The sequence below is a fragment of the Eretmochelys imbricata genome, chromosome 3 (genome assembly GCF_965152235.1).
Source record: "Eretmochelys imbricata isolate rEreImb1 chromosome 3, rEreImb1.hap1, whole genome shotgun sequence".
NCBI lineage: Eukaryota > Metazoa > Chordata > Testudines > Cheloniidae > Eretmochelys > Eretmochelys imbricata.
In genome coordinates, this window is record NC_135574.1 from 147,649,053 (window position 1) to 147,667,759 (window position 18,707).

Below are 18,707 nucleotides of genomic sequence, written 5' to 3' on the forward strand. Positions count from 1 at the left end.
GCCCTGTCTAACATGAGAGAGAGTGAAGCCCATCTCTTGCACCTTCCACAGGAGGAGCTTGGAGTTTTGTAGATATTATGGAATTTAAGTCTGTGGTCATTTAAGGGACCCCACTCTAGGCTCCCAGCTTCTCAGCCATCACCTCTCTCAGGTGGAGACCTGTCTCTCTTGCCTTCCTGACAGGTTATCCCAGGCTATACAGTTCCCTGCCTGCACTGTGATATTCCCAGCAAGCCAGGCTGCCTACAAAGCCAGTGTCTGCAGTTTGCTTTCTCTCTAGAGGCTATGAACAGTGTAATAGCCAGCAGTTGTGCATTACCAAACAGCTCTTGGTAAGGAAGCACATTCTTAAGGTGAAAGCATTACAGAGAAAACATTAAAAAAATAAAAACTTACACACATGCTAAAAAGCTTATGAGCTGACTCTCTGGTAGGTGTCAACCCTTCCACAAGGATTGGAGGCCCCTCTTGGACCAAAGGGCCTGTCCCTTTGCTGGATCAGGAAGAAGATCCTGAGTCAGTGTAAATTCAGGCTATTTATCCAAAAGTCCTTTCTTTGTCCAGTATGTGGAGACTCCAGTTTGAATTAGTATTTGTGAGCCTCTGCAGGAGGTGATACCTCTCTCGTTGGGGGGGGTTTACAACCTGCCTGATTTGCCTTAATCCCCACAACTGTTGTTAGTTCCTGGAGGAGCTGTGGCAGCCTTCCCCCATGGAGGAGAACACAAATCGTACACAAGGCAGTCATTTAAAACAATGGATCCCTGAGGATACTGCATGGGGATGCAATGTCTGACATCTCTCCCATAGAGAGGTTACACGAAATCCTGTTCCACAATAATACACAAACTGTATACAACAAGGTCTTTAGAGGATAGTACAGGAAATTGCCCTAAGGCCCACAACTGCCTTTACAGATGGGGAAACTGAGGCAAGGGACTGTCCAAGGTCACAGAGTTGGTGCTAGGATCCTGGAGCCCTGTGTCCCAGTTCTGTGTTTTAACAATAATCCCATCCTCTGTCATAGAGTCTGGCTAGAACCTAGGCATCTGACCTTCCAGTTACTTATGTGCTCCTGCTGCTGGCTAGTTCAGCTTGTTTGGCTGCAGTGGGGACTGGGTGCACATTGCATTCACCATTTCATGCAATGTTCTTTGCCTGGGCAATGAGGGAAATATTCTAAGCTGCTGCCTGGGCTCTTAGCAGCTTCCCTCCCTCTCCCCGAGTGACTGCAGAGGAGTGCATGCTGATCTGCAATCACTAGGCACATCCTTGTCACATGGCAGCAGCTGGGGGCTCTGGAGGGAAATGGGCACATCACAGCCCTGCTTCAGTAGTGAGGAGTCAAGCACAGTCAGCAACTGTGAGAAGCTGCCAGCGCTGCTTCCCTAGCACCACTGGCTTCTTCATGGAGCCTGGCTCCAGCTGCTTGCCTCTGGTTATAATCCCTATCCCCTCCTTGTAGAAAGCCCTGTTTTCCCCCCAGCTCCCTCCTGAGAAAGGTAGTTGCTGATGCTCACACCCTTCCTGTTTCTCCAGGGCTGGTCCCTGCTGCCCTGAGCCTCCTGTTGGCAGCTGTGTGTGGGTTTTTGCTGGGACCCCATTATCCTACTTATCTGAGGTATTTCTGTGCTCCCCATTACCATAGTATTCTGAGGACCTCACAGTCCTTACTATATTGATCCTCCCACACTGCTGTGAGATAGGGCACTGATCTTAGCCCCGTGTCACACATGGGGAACTGAGGCACAGAAAGGCTAGGTTCAAAGGTACTGAAGATGCCACGAGTGGCATTTTCCAAAGCAGGTAACTCTCAGGGACCACAACTAGGCACTGCTCTGCAGCTTTTAGACCCCCAAATACCTTTACAAACCCAGCCCTAAGTGACTGTCCAAGGTCACGTACGAAGGTGCTTGGATTCCCCCAATACCCAGGTTAACACCCAACCCACTGGCCCAGTCTGTCCTGGACAATTCACTGTGAACTCTTCCTCATTTCAGCTGAACAGTAAGGGGGGGGAGAGATGGGGGTGGGGGAAGGAGGGGCTGCAGAATGGGGCATGAGCAGAGACCAGGGCACTGGTGGGCCCCAGTTGCTTTGCTGTGCCGCAAACAGGAGAACTGCAACCTCTCAGGAAGGGCGAGAGCATCACTGTTTCCTGTCCAAGGCAGTGAAACGGCTGGGGTGTGACAAGCGGGACAAATGTGGCCATGTAGAAGAGCCAGACTGCTGTGGTCCGGCTAGCATGTTGCGGGAGCCTAGGAAGGCAGCCCTGACCCAGGGACTGGATCAATCTGGGTGTGTATGAAAATGCAACCGCATGGCAGTGAAGAGAGAGCAGAGCTGGGAGAACGCTAATGAGCTGACACTGCCATAGGGTGGCCTTTCTTACCAAGTGCGCCATGGGGCTCTCCCCAGCACCGCCTTGCCCAGCCTGGGCCTGACAGGATCCCACCAGATAGAAATGGGTCCCTGTGTCCCACAACTCACCTGGCTGCTTGTCCCTCCTCCTCCATCCATCCCTCCCCCAAAGCCTTCCTCTAGTGCTGCAGGGCCAGAGCTGGGTGCCCCCGCAGCAGGCAGACATCACCACCACAGGACCAGCAGGCTGGGAGCTGAGCGGGCAGCCAGCCAAGCCCAGGCAGGCACTTCAGAGCGCTGCTGCCTCCCGGTGGCTCTCCTGGCTTTTGTTGTGTGCTCACTCCCCTGTGCTGAGGGCTCTCCGCAGTGCTGGAGAGGGTGAACTCGCCCTGCCGCAGCCAGTTGCAGTTTATTGTTCTACCGGGGTTTGAAGCCAGCTCCAATCTGAGCCTTTCCAGCTAACCACTCCGCCTGGTTCTCTAGTGGCGGTGCAGGAGGTTGAGCTCAGATGTGAAGGGGCTCTGCCCTGCTGGGTTTTATTATTATGGAATAACACCTCTTAAACTGCTACCGTGCCCCAGCCATCCCAAAGCACTTTACAAACTCACTGACGCAAAGCCTGGGCTAACAGCACGCAGGAACACGCCACGGGAGGGCAGGACAAGCCGTCACCCAGGGCCGATTCAGGAAGGCAGGTTGGACTCGCAAAAGCTGGAATTTGACCTCCCTCCCCACTCTTACATAAACTGCCCCAAGGAGCAGACCCTTGGCTTTAAGGCTCACCTGAGATACAGTGGCTTCAACAGCACATCGTCCCTTGGCACTGACCTGGAACATTGGTGTGGTTGTGGCCCAAGGAGCACCTCTGCCTGAATCCCCTTGTCACACCCTGTAACTGCATCCCTCTGCACTTTCCTGAGGCATTAAAGTCAGCACTGAATGAAAAGGGCAGTGCACCCCTTCCTGAGTCCTCCCTCACCTCTGCCTGCAGCGCCTAGGTTTTCACTGGCCATCTCCCCTGTAAATCTGCCCAGCTCTGCAGCTGTTGACAGAAGAGCAGAGTTAGAAGGGCTCCAGGATTAGAGGGACAGGCCCCTATTACAGCAAGGGCTTTGGACCTTTCTCACTGTTATTCCCTTCAGGGAGATGGGGCTATGCAGGATCTGGCTCAGCTTTGATTTCCTGTGGGAGCATATGCTTCGAAGGTACCAGCAATGAATGAGATTTCAGGGCTCTGCTCTCATGGAACAGCAGAGAGCCATGGTACATACAGGCCTTCTAGCATCTCCTATATACATGGACTGGATCTGGCTCTCTCCCACAAGGACAGAACCAAGAACTTCTCAGCCCATCCAGCCTGATAGCCAGCTCTGGGTCATGGGGAAGTGGAGACAGAGCAGTAGATTCTGGCCCTATGGTCTTTGCTCACACGCCCAGCACCGGCTCCAGGACATACAGAGGGGGATATGAGCAGCACCGGCCAGGCATCTGGTTTTGCCCCAGCTATTTGTGCATTACCTTCTTTGGATAAATGCACAAGCACAATACACTAAACGCTGGGGACAATTTCCTGTCCCTTCCCAGATGCATCGTGGAACCTCTGTTGGGGGCTGTGCCTGGCTTCCTCTGCTACCACTCTAGCCTGGTTTCTATCAGCAGATTGACACGCACCTCAGTGGAGGGCAGCTCACGTGGCTGCTGCTAGTCCAGCAGTCCCTTGCAATTGTTCTGCTGGGGGAATCCCTGCTCCATTCCAGGGATCTGTTTGTGCTAGGTCTCTCCTCACCCGCGCAATCAACCTCTCCAAGCCCATTCAACGCCCTTTCCTGTCAGTGGGAGCAGGAATGACAGAGCCTCTTGCAGCCATGAGCTGTGCCATGTCTGTGACCTTTATAAAACTCTCTTCAAGACACCGGTACAAGCAATAGAAAGAACATCTGTTATACACAAATATATACCTCTGAATAAATACAACCTCCAGCACGGGGGTCAGGAATGTACAGCCAGGAGAGGGAAGGCATGTGATCTAAACATGCAGTAAGTGGATAAGCACAAGCGGCTGACAAAGCATGTGACACAGACACGCATGTAGATTCACTCAGGCCAGGATCCAAAACTCAGAGCCCAAAGATGGCATCGATGTGAATGCACAATTGGGGCAGGCTTGCTGGAGGCATGTGGGCCTGGGCACAGCAGGGTATGCACACACACACAGCACAGACATTCACCCAGCATGTGTGGTGTGAACACACACACACACTCCATGCACGCATTGCACATGGCCCACCCATACAGGCAAACAGTGCTTGTCTCAGCAGACGCTGCAGGAGTATCCTAGTCACATCTCTGTTTCTGCTAAGAGGCTCTCGCCCAGACCTGACGTCACCAAGACCATCTGGGAGCTGGGATCTGTGGAGCAGGTGGGAGAGAGAATGTTAGACATTTGAGCTGAAGAAGAACACAGGTCTGGCCACCAGGCGCGGAGTCGAGAGTGAGAGAAGGGGATAAAGGACATGAGAGAGGCAGAGCAAATGAGGGCTAAGGAGGAGCTTGGCTAACATGGAAGGAGCCAGAAGCCAGAGAGGATTTTGAGGGGGAGAGGTGATCAGATGCACACTCTCTGTGCAACATGGCAGAGTTAATGCTGTTTGGGGGACCTTGAAGTGACTGCCCCAATGTCACTGCGGGGATCCAGATGTATCGTCTCGCAGGGACGCCGTGTGCTCAGGTTACAGAGGAAAAGCCAGCCCTGAAAACTCCCCCTGGGATCTGAGAGTCTGTCCACCATCAGGAGCACTATGGGTTCTGCTGGCCAAATTAGCCCTTCAGTGACACCTGTGCAATCCCACTGCCTTCAAAGTCTGCCCTCAGTGACAACTCCTGTGCTCTCAGAGAGGCTGCCCAGGTATAACTGACTAGAACTTCGCAACCCCTTCTGTTGCCAGTCCACAAGAACAGAATCCAGCTCACTCCCCTTTAGCTGTGCTTGCGCTGCAGAGTTCACAGAAGTAAGCAGCAGATCTACCCCGATGCACATGGGAAGCCAGGCTGTGGAGAACCAAGGGGCACGAGCACACGGCACTTTGTTTCCCAACTGACACCTGGAAATTCTCACTCTTCACACTGTCTGAATTGAGGGTTGACATGTAACTTCCTTGTTCAGTTTTAAAGAGGAAGGTGAAGCCGGAAAGCAGATAGGACATACCATTACCTCACACTCCCCGCTGCTCCTGATAGCACTGGCCAGTACATGACTGCACAAAGAACCAGCCACTGTTGCCAAAGGAATTCTTCCCCAAACTCAGCTGAGTGTCTTGAGGATGGTGTGTATGGAGCTGAACACATGTGTTTGTTGAGAAGCAGACAACCCCATCCTTCTTCTGAAGTGCTGGAGTCAGGTTTTTGCACCAGGAAGTATTGAGGGTCACAATGTTTTTGGACTCAGAGAAGTTATCCCTGGTCTCTATTTGGACAATTAAATTTGAGGGACTAGGTCCAAATATTGATTGGATCTCACAGAATTTGGGTGTTGAAGGCAGGTTTTGGGGCACTGCTGCACCGAGATGTGTCAGGGTCCAGATGTTTTTGGTGCATTATGAGCAGCTATACTTGTTCTCTATTTAGACACTGGAATTGGAAGTGGGGAGGGGTGAGCATTGGACAAAAATTGGTTGGATCCAGGTACTAGTTAAAAAATTAGCAGGATCCAGGTAGATCTCCTTTTTGCCTTTATCCCTGTTAGTTCTGCTGGATTCCTATCAAACATTGGTATACAGTAGCTCATTGGAATCACTACAATATCCCTTTCCTTCAAATACAGCCAATGGAGATAGAATATAGTGCCGGTAACCCACACAAGGTTTACCCCATTCAAATTGGACGGGAATTTAGGGAAGCAGCCTGGAATGACATGAGCTAGAATTTAGCTGAGACACCAGGGCCAAATCCCCAAGTTTTATGAAAAGACCCATGGGAGTTTTAATATCCATGACTCTGATTTTACATCTCTGCTGAAAGATATTAATTCCTGCAGCATCATGCCAAGGCATTGGTACTGGAAAGAGCCCACTGAGCCCCACCTCCACTTCTTGTAGAAGCCAGATTTTCCTGGGAGGCTTCCTATAGAAGTACTGACCCAGCCCAGCTTTACTTAACTGGCCGATGAGACTTGAAGTCAGTTTGTATTCCAGCCCACAATGAGATGGGACCTTGTCCATTTACCAACCCCACAATGACATACTCATCCCAGCATAAAACAACACAGAACCCTCATTCCTGACAGCCTCCCCAGTCCAGCCTCATCTCCACCTCTCTGGGGTCCCAGAGGTCTTACTGCTCTGGCAGATCCAGGGGTTCTTCTCCCTGGCCGTGACTTCATGAGCCTCATTCTCCTCCTCTTCCTCACCCTCAGAGAGCAGGTCCGAGATCTGCTGCTGCAGCTCGGGACTGATGCTGTTCTCTGCCAGGATCAGCGTCCGCAGGGCTGTCGGGTAATTCTCCACCATGTCCAGCAAGGTCTGAGCAGAACGAGAGCCAGAAGCGGGTAGAGAGGCAGCACAGACAGAAGTCAGACTGACAGGAAAGGCGTTCAGAGCTGCTTTATACTCTCTTCATCTGCCCCAACCCCTGTCCTCGTTTCTTCTCTCTGCCCTCCACTGGCTCTGAGCCGCACCCCCTCCCCACCCCAGCTTTTAGGGACACTAAAAACTCTCCACCTGAGGCCATTGCCAGGACTTCCTGGCTGTACCCAAGGAGGAAACTACTGCTCTCTCCTACCTGCAAATGTCCCCTGCAAGCCTGAGTCAGATGAGACACTGAGAATGGGAAATCTCAGTACCATGAGCTGAGCTTCTCAGAGAAGAGACTGCAAAAAACCACTCAGCAGATAAATATCTGTTACCCCCTAATCTCGCTCTAAGCCTAAACTCCAAGACTTATTCATAAACCTTGTTCCTGAAACCAAACCTTCTCCTTCACTTTTCCAGAGAACCAAAGATGCAAAAAATCTGCTCTCTCGCTCTCCACTCACTGGAGCTGAGGCAGGGACCACAAGCCTCAGGCTAGGGCTGAGCAGGACCTCCAAGGGCTGAGAGCCCTGGGTCAGGGAAAGGAACAGATAGTAGCAGTACTTCCAGGTGCAGAGACTGTTCTGAAGAGAGCATCCACTGATGGGGGGAGGGAAGGAGGTACATCTCAGGGTTGGGGACCCCACTGTTTGTTAACACCTGTGTCCCTGAGGCGCAGATGATGCTATATCAGCACCAGACACTCCTTACCTGGGCCGAATGGTTGGTAAGTCCTGTTCCTTCCAAGTCCAGAACCTCCAGGGTGCGACTGGAGGCCACAGCAACAGCCAGCATCCCTGCTACCTGGTCACCTGGAGGAGAAGAAAGCCAGGGGATGTAAGTAGAGTCTGGCTTCACACAGACCATGCATCCACTGGGCCTGGCAGATCATGGGACTACCCCGTCCCAATGCTACCAACTAATCCCTATTTGCCAAGAACATCTTGGAGGAGGAGGTAAAGGGTTATTGGTTGTGAAAAGAGCGGATTGTTAGTTGTGGGCTGTGACTGGCTGTTCTGGGACTGAACATAGAGAACTTGAAGGAACATAGTGAAATTGTTTCTCTTACAAGAAGACTTTGTTCAGACACAACACCTTCCACCCCGCTACCCAAGGATCTCAGAGCCTCCCGTCATCACCAGTGTGGAAACTCAGGCAGAGAGAGGAGAAGTGACTGGCTCCAGGGTCAGAGAGGAAGTTAGTAGTAGAACCAGAAATAGACTCTGGGAGTGCTGGCTCCCAGCCTTCTGCTCTGACCACTGGCCCCCACTCCCTCTCAGAGCCAGGAATAGAACCCAAGAGTCTACTGTCCTAGCCAGCAGACATGCTGTCACCCCTTGTAGGGGGATGGCTCTTTTGGGGCTGACCCCACTGGCAGCCAGTGCCAGTGAAGCACTCCCCTGAAAATCCCCAGGAAAGAGGCAGGGGACAAGTCGCAGGTGGAGCTCCATCAGCTACCATGTTAGGAACTCTTAACACAGAGTAGAAGCACCCACCCAGCCAGGGTCTCTGCTGGGGTGGGGGTGGCAGGGAGGGGAGAGAGAGCTGCTTGGCCTAGTTTCCTAGGGCAGGGTGAGGTGGGAGAGCCACATGGCCTGGTCTCTGCCTCACCAGCTGCCAATCCAGCTCCAGCAATACAAGCTGCAGAAGGAGAGTTGGTTTCCATGGCAACCATTGCCAGGCTCTTCTCCTCCATGTTATTATCTGGGGAAGGAGCTGGGGGGAAGGGGTGGGGTGGGGGGGCATGTTCCATCTGGCAGGCCAGTGGCTCAGACCTAAGGGATTGGGAATGGGAGGGAGCAGAGGAAGGTCACCACCTGAGCTGAGGCCTGACACAAGCAAACATAGCCAGTGGGACACGGGGAGCCCAGAGTCCCTGGCGGATGGAGCGGGGGGACACAGTCTTTCCTCCCTGCGTTGCTTGCAGCTGCCATCTCCTCTGTGAAACATGTTTGATGCATTTCCTGGCAGGACACGTGTCCTCATCACACAAACTATCAGCACAAGTGAGACTAACTCGCCCCCAGTCTCAAGCACAGAAGACTGAATGGGCTATGAAGAATGAACTCCCCCCTCACTAGGGTGACCAGATAACAAGTGTGAAAAACTGGGACACTTTTTTTTGGGAGGGGGGGTGGCGGGAGGGTATAGTTGCCTCTATAACACAAATCTCCTAATATCAGGATATCTGGTCTCCCTAGCCCGCACCTCCAGGGCAAGGAAGAGGCCCAGCAGAAGGGACAGTGTGGAGGAACCTGCCCTGCCCTGCCAGTGCCCAGGATGTCCCTGGTCTAGATTCAGTCTCCAGGGCCATCAGACCAGCACCTTCAGCAGCAGCAAACTCACACAAAGCCTGTCAAGCTAGTAGTTCAGAGCCTCTCACGCCTGTGCCGCTCACCGAGGGGGTTGTAGTCCAGGTTCAGCACTCGCACCTGGGAGCTGTGAGCTACTGCAATGGCCAGCCGTCCCCAACCTTTGGCCGTGACACCCGGGTTTGCGCTCAGTGTTAACTCCTTAAGGCCTGGAGAAAAGAGAGAAGCCAACGAACACCCTAAGGCTCCAGACAAGTCACCAAACCTTCCAGAGGAGAACCTGCTCAGCCAATCACAGAGCTAGGAAGCGCATGGCTCAGAGTTTCACAATTCCCTGCACCCTGATTGGTGGAGAGGGTATGGTTTATAGAACGACTAAAGTTAATTATCTACCTGCAGTGCTGCCCCTTCATTTGCTCACAAAAAGCAGTCTCAGCGTGGGAGGGGGAAATGGGCAAGGGTGGCAAAGAAGGGCAGGACAGGCAGGTACTGAAGCTTGAGTTTCAGGAGGGGCGGCTGCTGTGTCTATTGTGAGCATATACCTGGGGAGGCCTGAGGTCAATAGCTGGTTAGGGTGCTGGGCCCAGGCCTCAGACTTCATCCCCTGTAAAAAGGAACTTATTCAGCCAGCAGACAGTTATTCCCTTCCCCATAAAACAGCCACAAGGGACCATTCAGTGTTAATTCCAAGAGGAGCCAATGGGGCGAATTTACTGTAAACCCCAGTTCCGGGGCAGGATGGGGGAGGGGGTGAACGTAATGTGCATTGATTTGCATTCATTGTAAATGAACCAATCACAGCTCAGGCTTCACAAGTGCAAAATATTAACACCAAATCAGAAGTCCAAGCCTTGTGCCTCCCTCCCACTAAATTCAAACTCTCCCATCACGAGGCAGCAAACTGGTCACCATTCCCCAATAGCATCGTGCCAATGGAACAGTCCACTGTACCAGGAGCCATGCTCCATTGGATAGGGCTCCCTCCCCTTAGAAGTACGCAAGGAGGAAGCAGAGTCCTCACCCAGTGCAATGGCTCCTGTACTAAGGGACGGTTTCACTGCACTTACGCTGGGAGGAGAAGCTTCGTGCCATGTCTCAGCAGAGGGAGAAACTTTATGTGCTGCTCCCCTAACAAGACACAAGCAGAAGAAGTTTAGCTCTAAGCAGAGGGGCCTGAGCCATATATGAGTTCCACTGGCCACTGCATACCCCACAGACCCTTTTGCTTACCTGACTTGGCTCCATCGGGAGGCAGGAGCCCACAGATCAAGTTGATGCCCTCGTCACCCAGCATGCAGTCTCCCAAGTCCAAAGCCACCAGAGAGGGATGGATGGAGAGCGCTGGATTGAGGAGAGCTAGGCCGGCGTCTGTCAGGGGGCTCCCATGGAGGCTATGTGGGTAAAGGGTAGGAATTATTTAATGTGCCTTCCTCAGGGCACTGGGGACTGCCTCAGACGATGGGAACCAAGAAACAGAGGGAACAGGAGGAAGATGCCACTGCCCTGGTGGGGACAAGGCTCCAAAATGCCTAGGGATGCTGTGTCCCTGAATGAGGGAGCTTAGAACAGACTGGACAAAAAGGGCTCTGGTGACAAGTGATAGAGGTACAGAGACAGTCCTCTCAGCATAGGACGGGAAGCAGGCCTGGGGACTTCAGAGGTGCAGACAATTCCCTCCCAGCATGGGACAGACAGGGGTCTAGGGAATTAGGGATGCAGAGACATCCCCCTTCCAAAATAGGAGAGAGATCAGATATGCCAAGAGATGGGAGAGGTGCAGTGGTGGCCTCCTCCCAGCATGGGGCAGGGGAACTTGATGCTTAAAATCAGGTACATTTTTTCTCAGATAAGAATTAATTTACAGGACTGAAGAGCAACACAGTGCCACAGAGGGGTGAGGCAACCCTGTCAGAACAGCGGGGGGAGAGAGGGGAGCACATCTCCTGACATGGACGCTCACTGAGGGCAGGGGATACTGGACTTCTGGAAGGCCACTCTTGGGGGTGGCACATCTCCACATCCACATCCAGCAAGGTCTCCCCTACTTACAACAGAGACTGGACAGAGCGGTTTGTCTTCAGGGCTTCCGCCAGTTGCTTGACCCGGTTGATGTTGGACACAATCCCCAGGTTGAGGTTGAGCTGAGCCAAGGAGTGAGATTCCGCTACCCCTCGGCAAATGCGCCCGAAATCCCGGTCAGAAAGCTGGCAGCCCCGGAGTGACAGCAGTCGCACCGAGTTCTCCCGCAGGCTCTCGCAAATGTCCCGGATCTCAGCACTTGATAAAGTCTCCCCAGAGATCTGGATAGACCCTGGCAACATCTTTCACCAGTTTTAGCCGTGAGCAAACACACACAGACACCTGCAGAAACTGCTGTGCAATCTGGATCTGTGCAGGTAAATAATGTGCTATCGGAATTGGTGCAAGTGAATAGTGTGCAATCCAGATCAGTGCAGGTGCAATCAATGCTGGGATCTGCTGTGCAAATCTAATTAGTGTAAAGGTTTTTGTGCAGTCTGGATTAGCCCAAGGCTACCGAGCAATCCGGATTGGTGCAGGTCAGTAATGTGCACTATGGACCTGTGCAAAGGCTGCTGTGCAATCCCAATTCCTGCAAGTAACTAACGTGCAACCTGGAGCTTTGTCGGTGCTGATGTTGTGCAATCGGGTCAGTGCAGCGCTGCTGTGCAACCTCGAGCGGCGCAAGGAAACTAAGTGCAATCCAAATAGAAGCAGGTAGATAATCTCCAATTCTTGTAGCGGCTTCAAAATTCGACGCAATTACGGGTAGAGAGTCAATCAAGGCTGCAGTCCGGCTGGAGCACGATTCCCTGGACGGGAAAGAGGTGTGCAATCCGCAACAGAACCGGGTACCGTGCAATCCGGATCACCGAGAAGGAGGGTCTATATCCAGATCGGATCCGGATCACCGCGTGGTCACACCGGATTCGGAGGGATCTGAGCCCGACCGCTAACGATATGGGGAGACAGAGCCGAAGCAGCCGCGGGGCCCCTGAGACCGGGAGGGAACGGGCTGCGCTGTCATCAGGCTTCAGAGCAGCATCAGAGGCCGGGACCTCCCCGGGCACAGATCATCCCTACCCCGGTGCCCAGCTCCCTTCCCCCGGCAGGCGGCAGCCAGCCCGGGATCTCTGCGCTACGGCTCTTTCCGCCCGCTGCACCTGCTCTGCTGGAGACGGGGACTCTGCTGCTGTGGCACCGGGATTCCCGGGGCGGAGCTGGCCGGGCCCCCGGCTGGGCCGGCTCCCTCTGCACCTTGCTCCGGATCGCCGTGTGGCCGACCCGGAGCGGCTCCTCCCTCGCAGCCCAGGCTCCTCCTACCGGCTCGGCAGCGGCTGCAGCCGCCAGGGCCTGGTGCCCCCCGAGACCCCTGGTCCAGCGCCGCTGCGGGGATTCGCGCTGCCTCCCTCCCGGGATCCGGCTTTGTTTGGGGCCGGCCCGGCGGGGGCTGGCTGGTTCCTATTGCCACAGACCAGCAGCCTCCGCCTCCTGCCCTGCCTGGCTCCGCGGCGACCACCTCCCCCGCTTCTTCCGCTAGCACAGGGCAGCAGGTACCTGGTCCCGTGCAAAAGGCCTGGGACCGCCTATCTCCCACCCCTTTCCTCAGGCCGCCTTGCTGCACCCTCTATTTTGGGATATAGCCTCTCCCCCACAAATGTAGTTAGGGAAGGAGGCCCTGCACCTTACACACCTAGGTCCGTGAAGCCCTCACCCCCCCCCCTCCCGGGGGCGGGATCCACCCCTTACAATGAGAGGGGGAGAAATTTACACCCCATGGTCAGGAGCTTCCAATTCCCACTCCCCTGTTCAGGCCACTGGGCTCTCCAGGCTGGATACCTGGGTTGCAGCTGGAGTTTAGGGAAAGGAAAACCGAACCCTGTTGGGGTGTGTGATTGAACTACAAATGGAGAAGGAGAGACAGGCAAGAGAGGGAGGGGACTTGCCTAGAGGCCAAGGCCTGGAGCAGCCCTAGTGGCATGTAAGCAGATCTTGGGAAGGTAAAGAGGAGGGCAGTGGTCCAGGTAATAGAGCCACAGAAGAGGGAGTCACACAGTTTCAAAGGCTGAGGAGATATTTTATGGTATCATGGGACTAACAGAGTCTTGTCTGAAGCACCCAGGCAAAGGGTCAGGAAATTAATAAGTTCCATGGACATCTGAGAGGGCCAGGCATGTGTAAAAAGGACCCTACTTCCAGGCCAGAGATGGGTGGGGAAGATACTGTGGTGTTACCCATCAAGTGAGACAACTCCACATGCCAACCCCGGGAGGGTCAAGCTGTTGGTCTAAAAATGGGGAGAAAAGGATTTTAAATGGTGCTTTCAGGGGTGCTGCTATCAGAGACATCTTCTGAAGTAGGGCTGGTATGTGAGTGGAGTTGGTGGTAGGCTGGGGGCGAGCAAGGTGATGTTGGGAACAAAGATGCTGTATTATTCACCATTAGTAATATTGTTGTGGCATGGGACGGGTATAAGTAAAATGCCTGGTATGACATCAGTGAGAGTGCTTGATATAAAACTCTCCACAGCAAGGGTTAAAACAGAGGGCCTCCCCAAGGGACGCCATGAGGGCTGGCTGCAGCAACAGCTTCCAAATGGTGGTTTGGGGGTCCTGTCGACTAGGCACTTTCTCTTCTTTGCTTGGGGAGTTGCAGCGGAGCTGGTTGCAGAGGCCATTGGCTTTAGTCAAATCTCTCTGCACTGGTGGAACTAAAGCATGGCTTGAAAAGGAAGAGTGGAAGGCACATTCTCTTCTGCACAGCAACACATATAAGGGAGTCACATGGTTTCATAGAATCATAGAAGATTAGGGTTGGAAGAGACCTCACGAGGTCCTCTAGTCCAACCCCCTGCTCAAAGCAGGACCAATCCCCAATTAAATCATCCCAGCCAGGGCTTTGTCCAGCTGTGCCTTAAAAACCTCTAAGGATGGAAGTTCCACCACCTCCCTAGGTAGCCCATTCCAGTGTTTCACCACCCTCCTAGTGAAATAGTTTTTCCTAATATCCAACCTAGACCTCCCCCACTGCAACTTGAGACCATTACTCCTCGTTCTGTCATCTGCCACCACTGAGAACAGCCTAACTCCATCCTCTTTGGAGCCCCCTTTCAGATAGTTGAAGGCTGCTATCAAATCCCCCCTCACTCTTCTCTTCTGCAGACTAAATAAGGCCAGTTCCCTCAGCCTCTTCTTGTAAGTCATGTTCCCCAGCCCCCTAATCATTTTCGTTACCCTTCGTTGGACTCCCTCCAATTTGTCCACATCCTTTCTGTAGTTGGGGGCCCCAAAACTGGTTGCAATACTCTAGATGTGGCCTCACCAGTGTCGAGTAGAGGGGAATAATCGTTTCCCTCGATCTGCTGCCAATGCTCATACTAATGCAGCAATAGGCCCTTAGCTTTCTTGGCAACAAGGGCACACTGTTGACTCATATCCAGCTTCTCGTCCACTGTAATCCCCAGGTCCTTTTCTGCAGAACTGCTGATTAGCCAGTCGGTCCCCAGCCTGTGGCAGTGCATGGGATTCTTCTGTCCTAAGTGCAGGACTCTGCACTTGTCCTTGTTGAACCTCATCAGATTTCTTTTGGCCCAATCCTCCAATTTGTCTAGGTTACTCTGGACCCTATCCCTACCCTCCGTTGTATCTACCTCTTCCCCCAGTTTAGTGTCATCTGCGAATTTGCTGAGGGTGCAATCCATCCCATCATCCAGATCATTAATGAAGATGTTGAACAAAACGGGCCCCGGCACCGACCCCTGGGGGACTCCGCTTGATACCGGCTGCCAACTAGGCATTGAGCCGTTGATCACTACCCATTGAGATCGACAATCTCAAAGGCTAACGGGATAATCTAGGGTATCATGGGACTAACAGAGCCTTGGCTGAGGCAGGGAAATGACGGGGGATTGTAGATCCCAGGAGAGTTACTCTGAAAGAAGAGGAGGAGAGGCAGGGGGTGAGGAAGGATTCTGGATAACAGCTGGAAACAGGGTAGGAATGAAGGGAGTCAGGCAGTTTGCCTCCCCTCCCCCCCCAACCCTGTGCCTTTCTTCATTCAGTGGAGAGAGTGAATTAAAGCTGATCAGGGAATGATCTGTCAGAGCAGAGAGGCCAGAGACCTGGGGATTTCTTTGATAAACACTGGTGGTGTGTGCTCAGTGACGTGGTTCCTGCCCCCAGGGCTCATCATCTGAGGGCATGTCTACACTTGCAGATGTAGAGCGCTTTGAGTTAAACCAGCCTTTGGAGAGCGCAGTAGGGAAAGCGCTGCAGTCTGTCCACACTGACAGCTTCCAGCTCCCTGGCATGGCCACATTTGCAGCACTTGCAGCAGCATTGGGAGCAGTATATTATGGGCAGCTATCCCAGCATGCAAATGACTGAAACATGCTTTTCAAATAGGGGTGGGGTAGGGGGGAGTGTGACAGGGAGTGTGTTGTGTGTATGTGGGGGAGAGAGAGTGGGTTTTTGGGGGCTGAGAGCATGTCAGCATGCTGTCTTGTAAGTTCAGACAGCAGCAGACCCTCCCTCCCCCCCGCCTCTCTCACACACCCCATTCCACAGTAATGGTTGCTTTGTCTGGGAGCAGATAAGCAGCCAGCTGTCAGAAATGGAGCTTTTGAATGGCATATCCACATTCCTACAGCGAATTCAAAACAATGACCAGAGTGGCCACTTGACTTAAGGGGATTCTGGGACGTTTCTGGAGGCTGATCAGAGCACAGTAATGCAACACCTCGTTCACACTGGCGTTGCGGCGCTCCAGCGGGGGTGCAGCAAACATTATTCCACTCGCCAAGGTGGAGTCCCAGCAGTGCTAGAGCCGCGGAGTCAGAGCGCTCTACGTGCCTTGCCAGTGTGGATGGGTAGTGAGCTAAGGCGCCCGGGGCTCCTTTACTGCGCTGTAACTCTCAAGTGTAGCCAAGCCCTGAGTTAGACGGGCCAGGCTCTGCTCACATCCCTTGCTCAGTGCATGGAGGCAGAGGGGGAGAGAAGGGGGTTGGGAAACACCCCAGCTTTGCTTACCTCAGCAACACTCACTGTGCAGGACTTTTCTGGCCCACTCCCATTAAATGAATGAACTTAAGCGTGAGCAACGCAGGTGAAGGGGGCCTGGCCCCCTTCCATTCACAGTGCTCCCCAGGGTGCAGATGAGAGGGAGCTGGGAAAGCACCATGCTGAGGTCCCTGAAAGAATTCTGTAGCTGGTGGGAAATAGGAAGCAGAGAGACTCTGGCTAGATTTCAGCTCAGTATAAACTGCAGTATAAAGAAACTAGTGGAGTGATGTGAAGATTAGGTTAAACTGCATATGTAGGCAGCTTTCTGCAAAGAGCTAATCCGCTAAGGAAAAGGATTGGGTGCTGTATATAGAAACCCCCAAGCAAAATCCCATCTCGCGAGTAATTAAGGAAGCAAAACCAGGCTCCTGAGCATCAGGCACAGGAGAGAGGCGATGCCAAGTGGGGGAGAAACTGGATCCTGGCGAGCATGTTAAGTAGCCTTTCAACTTCTCTCTTTGGAAGGGAGAAGGGGTCACTTGAGCCAGGGTTTGCATGTCACGAGGCCGCACGAGGCAGCATATAGAAACCAAAGGGGAGCGGCAGAACAAGGCAGGTAAGGGTCTGGGCTCAGGTGACAAGTCCAAGGCCTGGGTTGCAACACCTGATTTTCTCTGAAGAGGTCAACACCCTGTCTGAATAACCCTTAGCTCCCTTCTAGCACTTTCCAGCCACCAGGTTCTAGAGGCGAGTGAATACCGGTCTCTCCATTTCACAGCAGGTGGGATGGAGATGGAGGGGGTTGATGGGGGGCTAGGTTTTCAAAAGGCTCAAAAACTGAAGCAAGAAGACTCTGAAGTCAAGTGGGTGTGGAGAAGTAACTGCATGGGCCCTGGAGCAGGAGAGGGGCCATTGTGGTGCCAACCCTGGCTCCCTGCATCCAAGTGTCCAGTGCTGGACAGGTGATGTTTTGCAGACAGGGAGTTGCAGAATCTCTTATGTGCTCAGATTAGGTGTCTGAGTGGGAATAAGGCCCTTTGCTGTGGGGTTTGTGAGTAAAATGGCTGTGTGTCAGAGCAGCCTAGACAGACACACAGTAGCTCCAGCGGGAAGGATTGTTGGATAGCGCAGCTAGGTCTCTTTTCAGTGCCTCTGGCCAATGCAGGTTGAAAGGGAGAAGATGTGGCATTCTCCCTCATGATTACCTCCAGGCACCAATTACCCATGTTCCACTAAAAGGGCTATTATTAGAGAGTGGCTCTGGGAAGAGAGCCCCTGGGACATGTCCAACTTCCACTAACTGTAGCAGCCCTGCAGCATCACTTGGCATGAGTGCTAAGCCACTTCTAAGATTCTGGAGCTGGGATAGTGAGGAACACTTTGAGAGGACAGAGGCTGTGAGTTCCAAACATGATTACTCTGGGTGTCTGGGGCATGGGCTGTGAAAGCAGACGGTGCATTGGGCAAGAAGGCCTGGTGGCTAATCAGTTCCTAATCCTGGCCCCAGACCAGATTTAGTGAGATATAGGGAAGGGGCTTATGCAGTAAAACTTATGCTGCAGACTGTATGTATTGTTCTTTCTTATGCAAAAGCACTGGCTGACCTCCATATGGTTCAGCGGAATATAAAACCCTACAGGGCAGAAAATACCACTGTACACTCACACTCGTGCTCATAAAATACAAACTGGGACTGGGAAAAGGAATGAAACAAGCCACACTGCCGCTTTTAGCAGCATGGAGTCAAGGGGTGTCAGACCTTATGCCAGGCTGTAGTCCCAGACTAGGGTGTGGCACTCCCCAGAGAGCCCTGCACACTGACATTTGCTGGGCTTTCAGTGAGCATGAGGGAATGGACTGGGACCCAGGCATTGGGCCTAAGCTGGAGGAACCATCACTAGATGTGGAAGCGGAGACACAGTTCTTTATCTCTGTGTTGGGAGCCCTGAAGACCCAGTTTTGATGGAGCCTGGCCTAGCAAAAAATGCAGTGTCCGTGGGCCAGCTGAGAGGGGAATGAGTTTTGGGCCCTGCTGAGCTGGCCTGGAATCATCCCAGTGGCCTAGAGCCCAATGGCCTAGAGATGAGTCTCTCTCCTTCCCCATCTCCAAATCAGTCCTGTTGCATGTACTCCATTTGGTGTTGGAAGAACCAGCATTCAGGGAAGAACAGGAATAGACTCATTCTAGATTATGAGAGCAGAAGGGACTAGTTGGAACCTAGGCCCTACACCCAAGACATTAGAAAAGAGGACAGTGGACCAAAGTAAGCCACTCAGAGTACCTGACTCTAGACGCTGCCCCCAAAGTGATCCTGATTGGGTCAATCTGGATGATCATAAGCCCAAATAAGCTGCCCTGAGAAGGGAAGCCAGACAGGCATTTCCAGGGAGGAACTTACATTGCAGGGTATGTGCGTTGTGGGAATGTACCTGTATCCCTGGGTAGGAGC

At 53.0% G+C, this 18,707-nt stretch overlaps 1 protein-coding gene across 2 annotated transcripts; it reads right to left on the minus strand.

The window, feature by feature from the left end:
• Nucleotides 1-4,229: 4,229 nt before the first annotated feature.
• LRRC73 (leucine rich repeat containing 73) lies at nt 4,230-12,506 on the minus strand. 2 transcript variants are annotated; one of them, XM_077811896.1, is made up of 6 exons: nt 11,288-12,506; nt 10,469-10,629; nt 9,325-9,447; nt 7,638-7,738; nt 6,695-6,878; nt 4,230-4,770 (listed from the first exon to the last, which is right to left on the minus strand). In XM_077811896.1, the coding sequence occupies exons 1-6, from the start codon at nt 11,557-11,559 to the stop codon at nt 4,700-4,702; spliced, it is 912 nt and encodes a 303-aa protein (XP_077668022.1). In that variant the 5' UTR covers nt 11,560-12,506; the 3' UTR covers nt 4,230-4,699. The 2 variants fall into 2 exon arrangements, with proteins under 2 accessions (XP_077668022.1, XP_077668023.1); XM_077811897.1 differs by lacking the exon at nt 9,325-9,447.
• Nucleotides 12,507-18,707: the final 6,201 nt, after the last annotated feature.

Bases quoted from the DNA above. Each gene is read 5' to 3' on its own strand.
- LRRC73 (XM_077811896.1), bottom strand. From the start codon at position 11,559: ATGTTGCCAGGGTCTATCCAGATCTCTGGGGAGACTTTATCAAGTGCT. The intron at 6,879-7,637 runs GTAAGGAGTGTC...CGTTCTGCTCAG, and splicing joins TTACCAACCATTCGGCCCAG to ACCTTGCTGGACATGGTGGA. The intron at 4,771-6,694 runs GTAAGACCTCTG...CCTGCTCCACAG, and splicing joins CCCCTGGATCTGCCAGAGCA to ATCCCAGCTCCCAGATGGTC.